Source organism: Heterodontus francisci, chromosome 30, assembly GCF_036365525.1.
Source record: "Heterodontus francisci isolate sHetFra1 chromosome 30, sHetFra1.hap1, whole genome shotgun sequence".
Taxonomy (NCBI): Eukaryota; Metazoa; Chordata; class Chondrichthyes; order Heterodontiformes; family Heterodontidae; genus Heterodontus; species Heterodontus francisci.
In genome coordinates this window covers 5,768,808-5,786,059 of record NC_090400.1, presented here as the reverse complement: position 1 = coordinate 5,786,059, position 17,252 = coordinate 5,768,808, and the positions used below count along the sequence as shown (strand labels likewise).

Below are 17,252 nucleotides of genomic sequence, written 5' to 3'. Positions count from 1 at the left end.
ATCCTGTCCCGTTCACGAACATAAAAGCCAACAGGACATCTGAAGCAGGAATACCTGGACAGTAAAGCTAAGTACAGGGGTCTGAACTCTGCATACTTGAAGGGAGGTGAGAGGGGGTCTGGGATTACTGGAGGGAAAGCTGTGCAGGCTTGATGGGAGGTACTGTGTACCCTCCCTCCATAAACAATGTACGCTCTGCGTTTGTTTGTGTGTGAAGGTGCAATAGCACTCGAGTCACGCTGTGTGTGGGCAGGGTGCCAGACAGTGTAGGATCGTTAAGGTGATATGAATGCAGCTGGTCTTGATGTGGTCATGCTGTGCCACTCTGAGTGTTGGCCAAGATGGGCAATGCCATGCCGTGACGCATAGTTGATCCATGAAAGCATCAGATGTACCCATCAACACCAATCCATGCCCTGTTAGGAACCTTTGAATAAATGAAGGATACAACTTTATTTACCACATGGAGATGGGTATGGATCATCCTAGATTGTGAGATCCTCTTCTCCTGAGAATCCGTATGCACTGGAGGCAAAATCAACAGGCAGGTGCAGTCCACATAGATGCCCCCAGTCATGAGCAGCAGCCCCCAACGGGAGTTCACCATTACAGTTTGCCACGCATCTACAGGCCCCACATGACATGCCATTGGATGTCAGGGCTCCAGTGTCAGAGGCAATTGCATATGTAGAGAGGATGGTGACACATCTCTGTGCCCTGCTCAACGGTGACGTGCAGCCCATGGGCTTCAGTGGACATCCTACTCCTGTGATACTCATAGTGGTAGTGACTCTTAAGCTAGATGCCTGTGCAGCATTTCAGGGGCCCATCGGAGACCTTTGTGGGGTCACACAGTCAGCAGTGCATCGCTGCATCGGGAGGTCACCAATGTCCTGCACCGGAGGGCCAGTGAGAATGCTTGCTTCAGGACGGACCCTCACAGCCAGGCCCAATGGGCCATCGGTTTTGGCACAATTGCTGGATAACCAAAGGTTTTAGGGTTCATAGACTGCACCCATGTGACCATCAAGTCGCCCGCCAGACTGCCACCTGAAGATGTTACCATGAAAAGAATCCTCTCAATCTAGGTGCAGCTGGTATGTGATCACCAGAGATGCTTCATGCAAATCTGTGCCAACTTCTCAGGCAGCTGCCATGATGCCTTCATCTTGCACCAGTCTCAGCTGCCACTGCTGTTCACTGAACTGGTTCAGATGGAGGGGTGGCTTCTTGGAGACAAAGGCTATCTCTTGCAGATATGGTTCCTGTCACCAGTGAGAGACCCCACCACTGCTGTAGAGGAGAAATGCAACACCAGCCACGAAGCTACAAGAGCCATCACTGAACAGCTGATTGGCATGCTAAAAATGCGCTCCCACTGCCTGGATAGATCGGGTGGTGCCCTGTGCTATGGGCTGAAATGGCCAGCTCCTTTCTTTGCTGCTCTGCACAACTACACACCCAATAGGGGCCAGGCCTGGTATGATGAGGGAAGACATCAACAGGATTCCTCCTCGGACTATGAGGACACTGAGGACCTACAACAAGAAAGGCGCGTGGGAGGGCAGATGGCACCCAGGCTCTGCATACAGGGCTAGCAGTGAACTAGGGATGTACGGCAGTGGCTTATCAGACAAAGGCTGTCTGCTTCATAGGAACTGACATGAGCTCTGCAAGCCACACATCACCCTTTCTCACCTGCTGTGCACCAGTCCACATCTGCAGCATCCCTGTGTAAACCATTAGAGGCAGCAGCTGACTGAACCAATGTCCATGTCACTGCATCTATGGAGACGCTCATGAGTAATGGTGGCATGGCAATGGTGTTATTGCATATGATAGCTTTCCTGAAGGACCAACGGTGCAAAGGGAAATGACATTGGCGCTACATGCTGGCACACATCATTCACACAGAAAAAAAGGACACACATGTTGGTGAAGAACATTTGGTGAAAGATGTATTTACATTGCTGTGACGCCCGTGCATTCCCATTTATGTCAGTGTGTTCTCTTTAAATGTTTGCGAGTGCCCCTTCTCAGTGCAACCTCTGTGCTGGCAGCCTGACTGGAGGAAGGTTGCTGATCTGATTGCCGTTTGGCTGTGGATGAGTTTGGCAGTCGTTCTCTGCACGCACGAGGCCTGGAGGGCACCGGTCAGCTGGGGGAATGATCGTTCATCCTCTTCTGACATTGGACCCTTTGATGCCAGATGGCCCCACTGCTACTTACCTTCCCTGCCACCTCCAGCCAAGCTGCCTTGGACAGGCAGGAGGGCCTCTTCTTATCATCACTGGGGAAAAGGACCTCCCGCCTTGCCTGCACAGCCTGGAGGAAAGTGAGCAGGGAGGTATTGCTGAACTGTGGGGCCTCCCTGGAGCACCCCTCTGCCATCCTCGGTTTTTGGTTTGTACCTTTAAATGCAAAGGTGACTCCACAGTGTAACTGCTCTAACTTCTGGCTGCAAGTTTTTCTTGCAAATGTTTAAAAGGCCATGCAGGACTAGCGAGGAAATCTGTCCTGTTGTCCTGGTTTCTCCTCTATTACACATTAACACATTCTCACGTACACTTTGCTTCTGAAGCAACTGATCATAATTATTGATGGAATATTTCCAGTTGGCAAAGCAGCTCGAATATGAACATATTTTTCTCCGTCTTTACAAAGATTGTTTAATTGCGTTTACCTGTCTTTTCACATAACAGTTAACAGACAGGTGAATACAGATTCCAAATGCATATTAGTCTGCAGCTTTTCACACTCAGATGATTACAAGCCCATAGTATAAAAATATTCTTCAATTATGGTTTTATTTCTCTTGTGAATTTGCCTTTTATGGTACATTTAAGTCTCATGTCCTGATATGTGCAAATGTAAGATTATTCACCCAGGTGCAGCACGCCTACTTGAGTGGAAGAAGTGGATTGCAACTTCACAGGACACTGGGACACAGCAGGGTAAGTATGTGGCAGCAAAGCAGAAAGTACTGGGCAAACTCAGCAGATCAGGCAGCATTTGTGAAGAGAGAAGCAGAGTTAACTTTCAGGTCTGTGAACTTGGTCAAGTTAACTCTGCTTCTCTCTTCACAGATGCTGCCTGACCTGCTGGGTTTCTCCAGCACTTTCTGCTTTGCTGCCAGATTGACAGCAGCCCCACTCTTCAGCAGTCAGGTGAGTATTTCTTTGGCAGCTGTCAGGAAGCAGGTGCTAGGGAGCTTTAAATAGGGCCCCAGCACCTGCTACACAGCTGTCAAAAGGTCCCTCACTGCTCCGGATGTCCCGCCTCTCCCCACGTAATATGGGGGAGAGGGAGGCATGATGCAGTACTGCTAATAAGCCCCCACGCAAATTATCATGGGGGCTCAGCGGTGGCACTTCTGGACGTGAAGGCTGCTGACTCAAAGTGCGCCTTTGCGATTTGTGGCGCACAAGTAAAATCCAGCTCATTGTATCTTCTCTCCAGATGGTGAATTATGTATAATGCTCCTTTAAAGAAAGGGTCTGAGCATCAGATTTTCTGGTAAAATCAAACCAAGATTTGGTTGTGTAGTCCACCTCTACTACTTGCTTTTGAACACAGCTCAGACTGATGGGATGAGAAGTTCCTCTCTCCATGCTCTGACTCAATCAGCAGGAAAACTGATCCTCAGACTGGTCTGAATTGTTATTTCCCATTAAAAGAATGGAATTCCCTCCCTCCATAAATAGAACTCTGCATAATATGTCACTGGACTATCTCTTGATGCAAGATTTGAAATGACAGGTCTCTAGACTGGATCACATATGCAAATATCTTAAATCCTAACAACTTTTATATTATATTATATTAAAAGCAGGTTGAAAATAATAGATTGAAGAGTGCTTTGTACAGAAAGTGCTGTCTCTGTTGTGTCCTTCCTTTGCCTTTAGTGATGATTTTTGTGTTTTGTTTGAAGGCTCTGGTCAATGCAGGTGTGATGAAAGATGGGCACACCTCAAACATCGCCTCTGGTGGTCAAACCCAATATAGGTCAACAGGTAAAAAAGCATCTTGTGCTGACTTTAAAACATGCACCAATCAACTGATACAAGCAGATTGAAAAGCTTTTATGGTACATTTTCTTTCAAAGTGGGGCTAAAGTGTGGCGACTCGAAGAGACTTAGTAGTTGGCTGGAAAAAAGACAGAGGCGCAAGGGGAGAGCCAACTGTGTAACAGCCCCGACAAACAAATGTTTCTGCAGCACCTGTGGAAGAGCCTGTCACTCTAGAATTGGCCTTTATAGCCACTCCAGGCGCTGCTTTACAAACCACTGACCACCTCCAGGCGCGTATCCATTGTCTCTCGAGATAAGGAGGCCAAAGAAGAAGAGAAGATATTCAAAGTATAATTTAGTTCATCTATCAAACTCAATTATGCTGCAAGAAATTCCCACTGTCAAATACACTCAGGAATCTGCTCTAGCTAAGAATTCCATTTTCATTCCCACCTAATTTAAAGTTCAACCCTTGCTGGACATCAGTAAAGGCAACAATAATTTTGAGATCAAAACTCTGTAGTTAACACATACATACAAATAAATAACATTATGTGCCACACAGGAAACTGGAAGTAGGATCATATCAGAGATTGAGAGTCTGTTTCTGTTTTACCACCGATGTCCCAGAATTGACTGTCGGCTGCTTCTGAGTTTTGGGGCACAAAACATTCTAACTTATGTTGTTGAAGTAGATTCCAGACCAATAATTGTCAGGATTCTAAATGATTGCAGGGACAATTTATTATTAGATTACTTCTTGTCAACATAAAATGAGAGCAATTAATGTAAGTAATCTGCAGTGCAGATAGCACACAATAGGATTGAATTTCCACAGGGGTTTAATATTTTCACAATTCACAATCAGATACATTAAAACCTTTTGCTGGTGAATATATTGGGAGGACACTGCCCGTAATTCTCTTCAATTCACACACCATCCTGGCTTGGATATGTATACCACCGTTTCTTCATCATTGCGGAGTCAATGTCCTGGAAATCCCTCTCTGGGAACCTTGTGGAAGCACTGTCACCACAAGGACTGCAATAGTTCAAGGAGAAGGTCCATCACCACCTTCTCAGGGCAAGAGGAATGGGCAATAAATGCCTTCTTGCCCAGCATTTCCCCTGGAACAAAAAGAAAGAACACATGTGCTTGGCTGCCAATATCTATGAGGTAAAAGGAGTGCACTTCATACACTCCTCCTGCCTGTTCACTTTGACTTTGGTTCCTCTTTAATTAAAACACCAAGATATCACCAGATTGTTCAGTAAGTCTTCATTCATATTTTAATAGAACACTAGTACTTGAGCTGTGAAACTCCAACTGACCTGTGGTGATTCATGGTCACATCCACCAATGATGGGGTCAATGAACCTTTGCCAGTTGTTGGTCGTATTGCTGGCCATAACTTTGTGGACTGGTTCTCAGCCCATTTGTGGCCCAACTCTCAGTTGGATCAGGGAGGGTTCTGAACAGTAAGTAAAAATCCTAAAGGTAAAAAGGGGCAATGTCTATTTTTGTGCCAGTTAATCTCCTGTTAATTGTTGTGTTGAACTGGTCTCTCAAACTTAGTCAGGAGGGCTACACAGCTAACCCTCAGTTGACAATGAGTAGAGAAACTCTGTACTAAAGTAGTCCAAAACTAGGAGTCCAGGAGTATCCCGTACTTTTGGCAAGACAGATCACCTGGTTGGGGAGTCTAGAACCAGGGGAACAATTTCAAAATAAGGGGGAAGCCACTTAGGACAGAAATGAGGAAAAATTTCTTTACTCAGAGGGTTGTGAATCTTTGGAATTCTGTACCCCAGAGGGCTGTGGAAGCTCAGTCACTGAGTATGTTTAAAGTAGAGATTGACAGATTTCTAAATACAAATGACATAAGGGGATATGAGGATAGTGTGGGAAAAAGGCTTTGAAGTGGATGATCAGCCATGATCATATTGAATAGCAGAGCAGGCTCAATGGGCCGAATGGCCTACTCCTGCTCTATGTTCCTATGTCTGTAGCTCATGTGTTGTTGCTGGTCGTCATGGAGGAGATCATTGTTCTGATCACCAGCCCCCCTAAAAACAATTGGATCAACCAGTAACATCATGTACTTACAACTTTTCCATGTGGCTTTCCTTCACAGAAGTGGACACAGGAAACAGAGCAGTGGTTCCAATGCCCAATGTTTGTCAAATGGAACAAAACATAGACAAAGACCGTGTTACAGATGAGTCTTCCATTCTGGACACTGGAGTTACCACAGTTGGAGAAATCTTGTCCACAAAACAACTGATCATTCGTCGTGGCCTAGCTTTCCTTTCAGGACCATTGGTACTGGCAATTGGACTAGTGATACACTTTATTCTTACAAAGTGAACATTACAGAGAGAAAACAAGATTATTTTCTGTAGCATGAGAAGTAAAACTGTGCCTGAATTACAATAGAGGCCAAATTTCACACAAAATCTGACTGTGGCTGTTCAGATTCTCCAATCGATTTCTAAATATATAATAAAGAAAAATTTATGAACAATGATCAGTTACAAACAGATTTCCAAATGTCTCATAAACTGTTGATATTTCAGTTGGATGGTGTTAAGATTTCGCGCTTGGAAAGACCATTTTCCCATTCAATTGTTGTCCAGAGTCCCAGTGAACAAGCTGCCATTCTTGTGATCAGTTTGTGGATGTATAAGACTAGGCAAGCAAGAGTCTAACTTAGTCATATCCATCAGCCAATGTCCCAGACTCCAATATGACTCTCTCTGGATATGTTTCATCACACCAGCAGCACAGACCCTCCACAGGTGGGGATACAGTAGTATACAGTCAATGGGGGTTACTGGCTCTGGGAGTCATCAGCATTGACCCCAGACCCCTCGCAGTATTATTGCATTAGGTTAAACATAATTAAGGAATCCTCCCACTGATTACCACCTACCATCCGTTCTCAGATGATGAATCAGTTTTGCTCCATGATGAACACCAGGAGGAAGCACTGAGGGTAGGAAGGGCACAGAATGTACTGTGGTTGGGAGGCTTCAATGCCCATCACCAAGACCGGCTTGGTAGTAGCACCACTGATCGAACTAGCCATGTTCTGAAGGATATAGCTTGCAGACAGGTGGTGAGAGAACAAACACAAGGGAACAGTGTACTTGACCTCATCCTCAGCAATCTACTTTTAGCAATTACATGTGTCCACGATGGTATTTGTTGACTTGATAAATCATCACATAATCCTTTTCACACTGAGGACACCCTCCATCAAGTGTTGTGGCACTGCCAATGTGCTAACTGAGATAGATTAAGAACACATCTAGCAGCTCAAAAGTGGGCATCAATGAGGTGCTTCGGTCCATCGGCAGAAACAGAATTGGGTACCACCACAATCCGGACACTCATGGCTCAGTATATTCCTCATTCCTCCATCACCAACAAGTCAGGTGACCCACCCTGTTCTTTGAGTAGTGTAAAACAGCATGATGGGAGCAGCACCAAGCATACCTGAAAATGACTAACTGACCTGGTGAAGCTACAGCACAGCAAATGCATAGATGCTAAACAGGAAAGCAGCACACTGTATGCGGAGCTACGCAATCCAACAACAACACCAACTTGTATTTATGTAGCGTATTCAATGTAGTAAACTTCCGAACGTTCTTCACAAAAGTGTTATCAAACAAAATTTGACACTGAGCTAGGTACGGAAATATTAGGGCAGATGGTGGCAGCTTTAGAATTCATGTATGTGAACACACAGAGTGTGAATGAGATCCGTGAGCTACAAGCAAATAGCCATGTGAGAATATGATGCAGTGCCAATAATGGAAAAGTGGCTTAAAAATGGTGATGATTGGGCACTTAATATACAACGATACAAAGTATTTAGAACAAGTAGTGAAAGAGAAAGGGGAGGTGGAGTCGCAGTACTGATTAGGGAAGAGCAAACTTACATATATACAAACATACGAATTAGTAGGCCACTCGGCCCCTTGAGTCTGCACCGCCATTCAACAAGATCATGGCTCACTGATTGTAACTTAAACTCCCCATTCCCGCCTCCCCCGATAACCTTTCACCCCCTTGCTTATCAAGAATCCATCTACCTCTGCCTTAAAAATATTCAAAGACTTTGCTTTCACTGCCTTTTGAGGAAGAGAGTTCCAAAGACTCACAACACTATGAGAGAAAAAATTTCTCCTCATTTCTGTATTAAATGTGAGACCCCTTATTTTTAAACAGTGACCCCTAGTTCTAGATTCTCCCATAAGGGGAAACATCCTTTCCACATCCAACCTGTCAAGACCCCTCAGGATCTTATATGTTTCTATCAAGTTGCCTCTTACTCTTCTAAACTCCAGCAGATACAAGCCGAGCCTGTTCAACCTTTCCTCATAAGACAACCCGCCCATTCCAGGTATTAGTCTGGTAAACCTTCTCTGTAATGCTTCCAATGCATTTACATCCTTCCTTAAATAAGGCGACCAATACTGTACAAGTACTCCAGATGTGATCTCACCAATGCCCTATATAACTGAAGCAAATTTCAGTGAGCAAATTTCAGAAAGATAAAGGTATTAGAAATTTCTTTTAGTATTAATCAAAACAACAAAAACTGGGTGTTTTTGTGAAAAAGCTTTAAATGTACTTTCTCATCACTATGTTGAACACTGATTTAGTGAGATACCTGGCATTGTTTTTGCTTACAGAAGCAGATAACGTTTGTCCACACGCTTGATGTAGCAATGCAGAATATTCTGGATAGATGTCCATCTGTCAGGAATGATCTTTATCGCTCTCCCTGGTCTCTTTCTCTCTCTGCATCTCCGTTTCTCTCTCTCTCTCTCTCTCTCTCTGTATGTCTCTCTCTTTGTCTCTCTATCTCTCTCTGTCTCTGTCTCACTCTATATCTGTCTCTGTCTATCTGTCTCTCTCCCTCTGTCTTTCTGTCTCTGTGTCTCTCTCTCAGTCTCTCTCTCTCTTTATCTTTTTCTCTCTCTCTATCTGTCCATCTGTCTCTCTCTCTCTCCCTATGTTTCTCTCTCTCTCTGTTTCTCTCTTTGTGTCTGTGTGTGTGTGTGTGTCTCTCTCTCTGTATCTCTCTGTCTCGCTGTCTCTGTCTCTCGCAGTCTGTCTGTCTCTGTCTTTCTGTCTCTCTCTGTCTCTGTCCCTCTCTGTGTCTCCCTCTGTCTCTGTCTCTTGTCTCTCTGTCTGGCTGTCACTGTCTCTCGCAGTCTGTCTGTCTGTCTCTCTCTCTTTCTGTCTCTCTCTGTCCCTCTCTGTGTCTCCCTCTGTCTCTGTCTCTTGTCTCTCTGTCTGGCTGTCACTGTCTCTCTGGGCTGAATTTTACCAGCCCCTTGACATCGGGGGTCATGGCAGGGGGGCCCGTGAAATACTTTCTGGAGCGGCCCGCCACGACCCCCGATGCCGACAAGACCTTGTCGCATTTTACTGGCGGCGGCGGGACCTCATTACGGCCCCCCTGCTGCCCAGCAGCAGACCTCTAATTTAAATATGTTAAGTGCTACTTACCTTGCCTGATTATATGTCCTGCTGCTCGTTGCTCCTCAGTTCTCGATTTTTCACTGAACATGAGAGAAGCAGCGAGAGGCAGCATGGTTTTGTCAAGGGGACGTCGTGTCTTTCAAATTTGATTGAGATTTTTGAGGAAGTGACGAAGATGATTGATGAAGGAAGGGCAGTGGTTGTTATCTATATGGACTTCAGTAAAGCCTTTGACAAGGTCCCTCAGGCAGACTGATACAAAAGGTGAAGTCACATGGGATGAGAGGGGAGCTGGCAAGATGGATACAGAACTGGCTCGGTGATGGAAGACAGAGGGTAGCAGTGGAAGGGTGTTTTTCTGAATGGAGGGATGTGACTTGTGGTGTTCCGTAGGGATCAGTGCTGGGACCTTTGCTGTTTGTAGTATATATGAATGATTTGGAGGAAAATGTAGATGGTCTGATTAGTAAGTTTGTGGACGACACAAAGGTTGGTGGAGTTGCGGACAGTGATGAGGATTGTCAGAGGGTACAGCAGGATATAGATCGGTTGGAGACTTGGGCGGAGAAATGGCACATGGAGTTTAATCCGGACAAATGTGAGATAATGCATTTTGGAAGGTCTAATGCAGGTGGGAAGTATACAGTAAATGGCAGAACCCTTAGGAGTATTGACAGGCAGAGAGATCTGGGCGTACAGGTCCACAGGTCACTGAAAGTGGCAACGCAGGTGGATAAGGTAGTCAAGAAGGCATACGGCATGCTTGCCTTCATCGGTCGGGGCACAGAGTATAAAAATAGGCAAGTCATGCTGCAGCTGTGCAGAACTTTATTTAGGTCACACTTCGAATATTGTGTGCAATTCTGGTCACCACACTACCAGAAGGACGTGGAGGCTTTGGAGAGGGTACAGAGGTGGTTTACCAGGATGTTGCCTGGTCTGGAGGGCATTAGCTATGAGGAGAGGTTGGAAAAACTCGGATTGTTTTCACTGGAACGACGGAGGTGGAGGGGCGACATGATAGAGGTTTACAAAGTTATGAGCGGCATGGACAGAGTGGATAGTCAGAAGCTTTTTCTCAGGGTGGAAGAGTCAGTTACTAGGGGACATAGGTTTAAGGTGAGGGGGGCAAAGTTTAGAGGGGATGTGCGAGGCAAGTTCTTTACTCAGAGGGTGGTGAGTGCCTGGAACATGTTGCCGGGGGAGGTGGTATAAGCAGGTACCATAGAGACGTTTAAGAGGCATCTTGACAAATACATGAATAGGATGGGAATAGAAGGATACGGACCCCAGAAGTGCAGAAGGCTTTAGTTTAATCAGGCATCAAGATCAGCGCAGGCTTGGAGGGCTGAATGGCCTGTTCCTGTGCTGTACTGTTCTTTGTTCTTTGTTTGTTTGTTGACAGCAGAAAAGGGAGCAATCGCAGACAGTGCAGGTAAGTCTCTGTAAACCGGGGTCTCAACTCTGCATACTGGAAGGGAGGTGGGAGGGGGAGATGTTGTCACAGGATGCATATCTCTGCAGGCATGAAGGGAGGTATCGTGTACCCCCTCCGCCACCGTAAACGGTGGCCGCTCTGCGCCATTGTTTGTTTGTGTGAGTGAAGGAGCAATGGCATTCCAGTCACCCTGTGTGAGAAGAGGATGCCAGAAACAGTCGGCATGTAAAGGTTATCTGGCTGATGGGGCAATCGATGCAGCTGGTAGAACCTTAATGTAGACATGATGTGCCACTCTTAGTGGGAGCTAAGACAGGCAATGCCATGCCACGCCATGGATGATCAATGAAAGCACCTGATGTAACCATCAAGAACAGTACCTGCCCTGTTAGGAACCTCTGAAAAAGTGAAGGACACAGCTTTATTTGGCACGTGGAGATGGGTATGGCTCATCCTACATGGTCTGATCCACTTCTCCTGAGAATCCATATGCACCGCAGGCTGAATCAATAGGCAGGTACATGTACAAGTCCCCAGTTGTGAGCAGCAGCCCCCAAGGGGAGCTCGCCATTATAGAACGCCGAGCATCATCAAGTCTCACATGACATAACAACGGATGTCAGAGCGTCAATGTCAGAGGCGACTGCGGATGTAGAGTGAGGTGGTGACAGATCTCTGTGACCTGCTCAACAATGACCTGCAGACCATGGTATTCGGTGGCCATCCTATGCCTGTGGACCTCTTAGTGACAGCAGCTCTTAAGCTTTTGGCCTATGCATCATTTCAGGGGCCCACCGGAGACATTTGTGGGGTCACACAGTCAGCAGTGCACTGCTGCATCAGGGAGGTCACGGATGGCCTGTACCGGAGGGCCAGTGAGTGCCTGGCTGTGAAGGCCGCTACAGAATGGACCCTCACAGCCAGGCACCATCGTCAGATAACAAAAGGTGCAAGGGGTCACAGACTGCACCCAGATGGCAATCAAGCCTCCCGCCAGGTGACCACCTGCAGACATTACCAGTAAAAGAATCCTCTCAATCTAGGTGCAGCTGGTATGTGATCACCGGAGATGCTTCATGCAAATCTGTGTCCGCCTCTCAGGCAGCTGCCATGACGCCTGGATCCTACGCCAGTCCCAGCTGCCACTGCTGTTCACTGAACTGGCTCAGATGGAGGGGTGGCTTCTTGGAGACACAGGCTATCCCTTGCAGACATGGCTCCTGACACCAGTGAGAGACCCCACCACTGCTGTAGAGGAGAGACACAATGCCAGCTATGGAGCTACAAGAAACACCATAGAGCAGGCAATCGGCAAGCTGAAAATGCTCTCCCACTGCCCGGATAGATCAGGTGGTGCCCTGTATTACGAACTGCAAAGGGCAGCTTCTTTCTTTGCTGCTCGCTGTGCTCTGCACAACTACGCACCCAATAGGGGGCAGGCCTGGTATGATGAGGAGAGATGTCAGCAGGAATTCTCCTTGGACTATGAGGATGCTGAGGACTTACAACAGGAAAGGCACATGGGAGGGCAGAGGGCACCAGGCTCTGCTTTCAGGGAAAGCAGCGAGCTAGGGATGCACGGCAGTGGCTTATCAGACAAAGGGACTCTGCACCATAGGATCCACCATGAGCTCTGCAAGCCACACAGCACCCTCACTCACCTGCTGTGCAGCAGTCCACATCTGCAACATCTTTATATCAGCCATTAGTCAGGCATTCATATATCTTAATGAAGCTATTGAGTCTTTCTTTGAGAATAGGAGCTTCTACCTGCACTAATCATCTTTCACGATGAAGTTTATTCAACTTTGTCTGGAGATACCAAGGTATGATGCCAGCTGGTGGGCATAGGGCACCTCAAGTGCAGCCTGAACTGAACCATTAGCCATCTCCACAGCATCCGTGGAGATGCACTTGAGTAATACTGGCATGGCAATGATGTTACTCCATATACACCAGCAGTTCTGAAAGGCCAATGATGTAATGCAAGGAGACACAATTGGTACTTGCTGGCACACTTCATTAACACAGTAAAAGCAACACACATGTTAGTGAAGAAGTGTTAGAGATTGAACGTTTTACAGTGTTGTGTCACCTGTGCAGACTGATTTGTGTCACGGTGGTTTTTGTAAATGCTTGTGGGTCTCCTTTGCGTTGCCACTTCTGCACTAGCAGCCTGACTGGAGGAAGGCTGCTGATGAGATTGCCCTTTGACTGTGGATGTCTTTGGCGGCCGTACTTTGTGCGCACGCACGAGGCCTGAAGAGCCCCGGCTGGCTGGGGGAATGATCGTTTATTCGCTTCTGGCATTGCACCCTTTGATGCCGGATGGCCCCACTGCTACTCACCTCCCCTGCCACCTCCAGCCAGGCTGACTTGGTCAGGCAGGAGGGCCTCTTCTTACCATTGCTGGGGAAAAGGACCTCCGGTCTTGCCCACATAGCCTGGAGGAAAGTGAGCAGGGAGGCATCACCAAACTGTGGGGCAACCCTAGAGCACCCCTTTGCCATCCTCGGTTTTTGGTCTGGTCCTTTAAATGCAAAGGTGACTCCACTGTGTAACTGCTCTAACATCTGGGCTGCAAGGTTTTTCTTGCACATGTTTAAAAACTAATGCAGGACTAGTGAGAAAATCTGTGCTGTTGTCCTGGTTTTTCATCTCTGACACATCGGCACATGTTCACGTACACTTTGCTTCTGCAGCAACTGATGATAATTATTGATGTAATATTTCAACAGTTAGCAGAGAAATATATACAGATTACAAATGCATATTAGTTTGCAGCTTTTCGCAGTCAGATGATTACAAGTCCATGGTGTGTCGATATGCTTAAATTATGCTTTTATTTCTCCTGTGTATTTGCCTTTTATGGTACAATTCAGTCTCACGTCCTGGTATGTGCAAAATTAAGATTATTCACCCAGGTGCAGCACGCCTATAAGAAGGAATGTTACACTTGAGTGGGAGAAGAGGATCGTAACTTCACAGGACACTGGGACACAGCAGGGTAAGTATGTGGCAGCAAAGCAGAAAGTGCTGGGGAAACTCAGCAGGTCAGGCCACACGTGTGGAGAGAGAAGCAGAGTTAACTTTCAGGTCTGTGAACTTCTTTCATCAGAAAGGTCACTGACCTGAAACATTAACTCTGCTTCTCTTTCCACAGATGCTGCCAGACCTGCTGAGTATTTCCAGCACTTTTTGTTTTTGTTCCTAAAAACCTCTCCCTGTTTAGTTTAAGAGCACCTCTCACCTCGTGTTCATAAACTCATTCAAAATGACATTGGGTGAGTCCCTGGTAGCAAACAGAAGAAATCCCAGCCCTTTATCCCAGTCGTGGGGGTACTCATAGCAGTATTCCCTGATCATTGTCTTTAGGGTCTGGTGGTACCACTCCAAAGCCCCTCATGACTGTGGGTGATAGGTTGAGGACTTTAGATGGGTTATATCCAGATTACCCATGACCTTTTAAAAAAATAGGGGACTTAAAATTTGCGCCCTGATCTGACTGGATCTCAGCAGGCAGCTCATATTGGGTTAGCCTCTCCACACCTACCTTGTCAGAGATAGTTCTCAGGGGAATGGCCTCTGGAAATCGAGTAGCCACATCCATAATAGTAAGGAGATACTGGTAGCCTCCTTTTGTTTTCGGCAGGGGTCTCACACAATCTACCAGCATTCTGCTGAATGGTTCCCCAAAAGCTGGTATGGAAATTCGGAGTGCAGGTTTTATTGCAGCTTTGGGCTTCCCCACAACCTGACACGTGCAGCAAGTCTTACAAAACTCCATCACCTCCTTGTGGAGTTGTGGCCAGTGAAAATGCTGTCTGATGTGGGTTTGGGTTTATCAGATACCGACATGTCCAGCCATTGGAATCTCATGGACTATTCCCAATATTTCCCTCCGGTACCTTGGCATCACCACGACCTGGTGAACTAGTGTCCACTATTTGTCTGCAGGTCTGTGGGGAGGTCTCCACTTCCTCATCAGCACCTCATTCTTTAAATAGTAACACTCTGGAACTCCCTCTGCTTCAGCTTCTGTTTGGGCAGTCTGTGCTAACATTTTTAACCCTGGGTCAGCTTGCGCAGCCTTGACCAAGGAAGACCTGCTTAACACTTCCTTTAGTTCCTCTAAATTCCCCAAGAAAGCTTCAGATAATCAGACAGCATCTGCATTGCCAGTCCGGCCTCCTCTGATGGATCTTGTTTGGCCATGGACCGGGTCACCACACAGTCAGGGAAAATGCCAGGGACCTTCTCCTGTAACTGCTCTGTCTCCCTGACCTTATTCAGTCTCTCTAAAACAGGGTTGTCCAACATACAGCCTGCAGGCCTGGATCTGGCCCACCAAAGGTTTCCATCCAGCCTGAGGATATATTTCAGAAATTAAAAATTTTCCATTGTCTTCTTTCACACCAACTTTTTAAAAAATTGGCAGGTTCTGACTTTTATTTTTAAATGCCTTCCAGAAAACCCCGAATCTGTCTGAAGTTGGGAAATCGCTGTTCCCACTGTCAGCTGTGAAATGGACAGCATGATTTTTTTTTAAAAAGAGTGACCAACCGCACAACTGCTGTGCTGAGCACCCCTGCTTCCCACAACTCTCAGAGAGAGGGGGAGAGAGGGAGGAGAGAGAGAGGGGGAGAACAGAGAGTGAGGGGGAACAGAGAGAGGAGGGAGAGAGGGAGGACAGAAAGACAGAGGGAGAGTGAGGGGGGGGGGGTGGGGGGACAGAGAGAGGGGCCAAGAGAGAGACAGTCAGAAACAGACAGAGAAGGGGGCAAATAGAGAGGGGGCAGAGAGAGTGAGGGGGACGGAGAGAGAAAGAGGGGGACAGAGAAAGAGGGCGGACAGAAAGAGAAAGGGGGGGTCAGCGAGAAGGGTGGACACAGAGAGTGAGGATGACACTGAGAGGGGGGAACAACACAGAAGGGGGTGATCAACACAGAGGAAGAGAGAGACAGACAGAGAGAGACAGAGAGAGAGAGAGGGAGCAAGAGTGATCAAGATCACTCCTGGCAGATGGACATCTATCCAGAATTCTCCGCAACGCTACAACAAATGTGTGGGCAAACATCAACTACTTGTGCAAGCAAAAAAATGCCAGGTATCTCACTAAATCAGTGTCCAACATAGTCACCAGAAAGTAAGTCAATAAATTAATCTTTTCATTTAAAGTTTCTTCACAAAAATGCACCTTTTGTTGTTGTTTTGATTAATAGTGAGCTAAATTTTTAAAGTCTTTATCTTTCTGAAATTGTCTCACCAGCCCCCTGGTGAGACATAAATTGTAATGTGGCCTCCCACACAAAAAGGTTCGACCACCCTACTCTAAGCCCACAGGAGAAGCTACCACCTTCACCCCTGCCAGGTCACTACCAAGGAGTAGGTCGATCCCATCCACAAGTAAACTAGGGACAAACCCACAGTTACCAGTCCTACTTTAAGGTTGCACTCCAGGTGCACCCAAAATAAAGGTATGGGCATATTCCTTCCCCCGATACTGTTTACTAATACTCAGGTATTCAATACTTTCTCTGGGGAAAAGGTCACGCCTCTTCCCAGCAGAAGGGATTGGGTGGCCTCTGCATCCCTAAATATGCCTGTGGGCTTATCTGCCTCACTCGAGGGGTATGGGATCACATTTTCTCCGGACACAAAATCCTGGTAACTCTCAGGGATTTTGTTAAGTTTTCCCGCACTCGCAACAGTAGTTTTTCTGCCACAGTTAAAGCCACAGCCTGGTCTGCTCTGCTTTCCATCAGGGTCCCTTTCCCTGCACTGGTCTGGTGTACCCTGTCTAAACCTATGGGTTTTCCCTGTAACTTACAGCCGTCATGACCTGCCTTGTTACAAAGAAAACATACAGACTTTCTGGCATCACTCCTGTTCTCAACACCTTCCATTTTGATCTGAGGAGGGCCCCCTATGTTTTCAGCTCTCCCTTCTCGCCCATGACTGTTCATCCTCCTTTCACCTTTCCACCTTCTATAATTTTCAGGTTTTTGGAGGTGTCTGGGGTAGGATTTCCCTTGGGGAAAGGGCTTGTGAATCGGTATATAATCATCAGCCAGGATTCCTGCCTGACTGGCTCTTGGAACTTTTTATTCCTCCACATTGTTTTGCTATGGAAAGGGGAAGTGAGATTTTGACCTCCTCAAGGAGGATCACCCCTCCGAGGTTTTCATTGGTGGACTCTATCTTAAGCACCCACATCCATTGGTCAAAAGCGAGTTGCTTAACCCTTTTGAACTCAATATAGATTTGTTCAGGCTGCTTTCAGCAAGTTCGGAATTTTTGGCGG

General features: G+C 46.7%; 1 protein-coding gene across 1 annotated transcript in view; it reads left to right on the top strand.

The window, feature by feature from the left end:
- Positions 1 to 6,378, top strand: part of LOC137346462 (multidrug and toxin extrusion protein 1-like) — a 90,239-nt gene extending 83,861 nt beyond the window's left edge. Inside the window, exons 16-17 of the mRNA XM_068009913.1 lie at positions 3,932 to 4,013; positions 6,146 to 6,378. Coding sequence (XP_067866014.1) covers positions 3,932 to 4,013; positions 6,146 to 6,378 — 315 coding nt within the window. The remainder of the gene's footprint in view (positions 1 to 3,931; positions 4,014 to 6,145) is intronic.
- Positions 6,379 to 17,252: the final 10,874 nt, after the last annotated feature.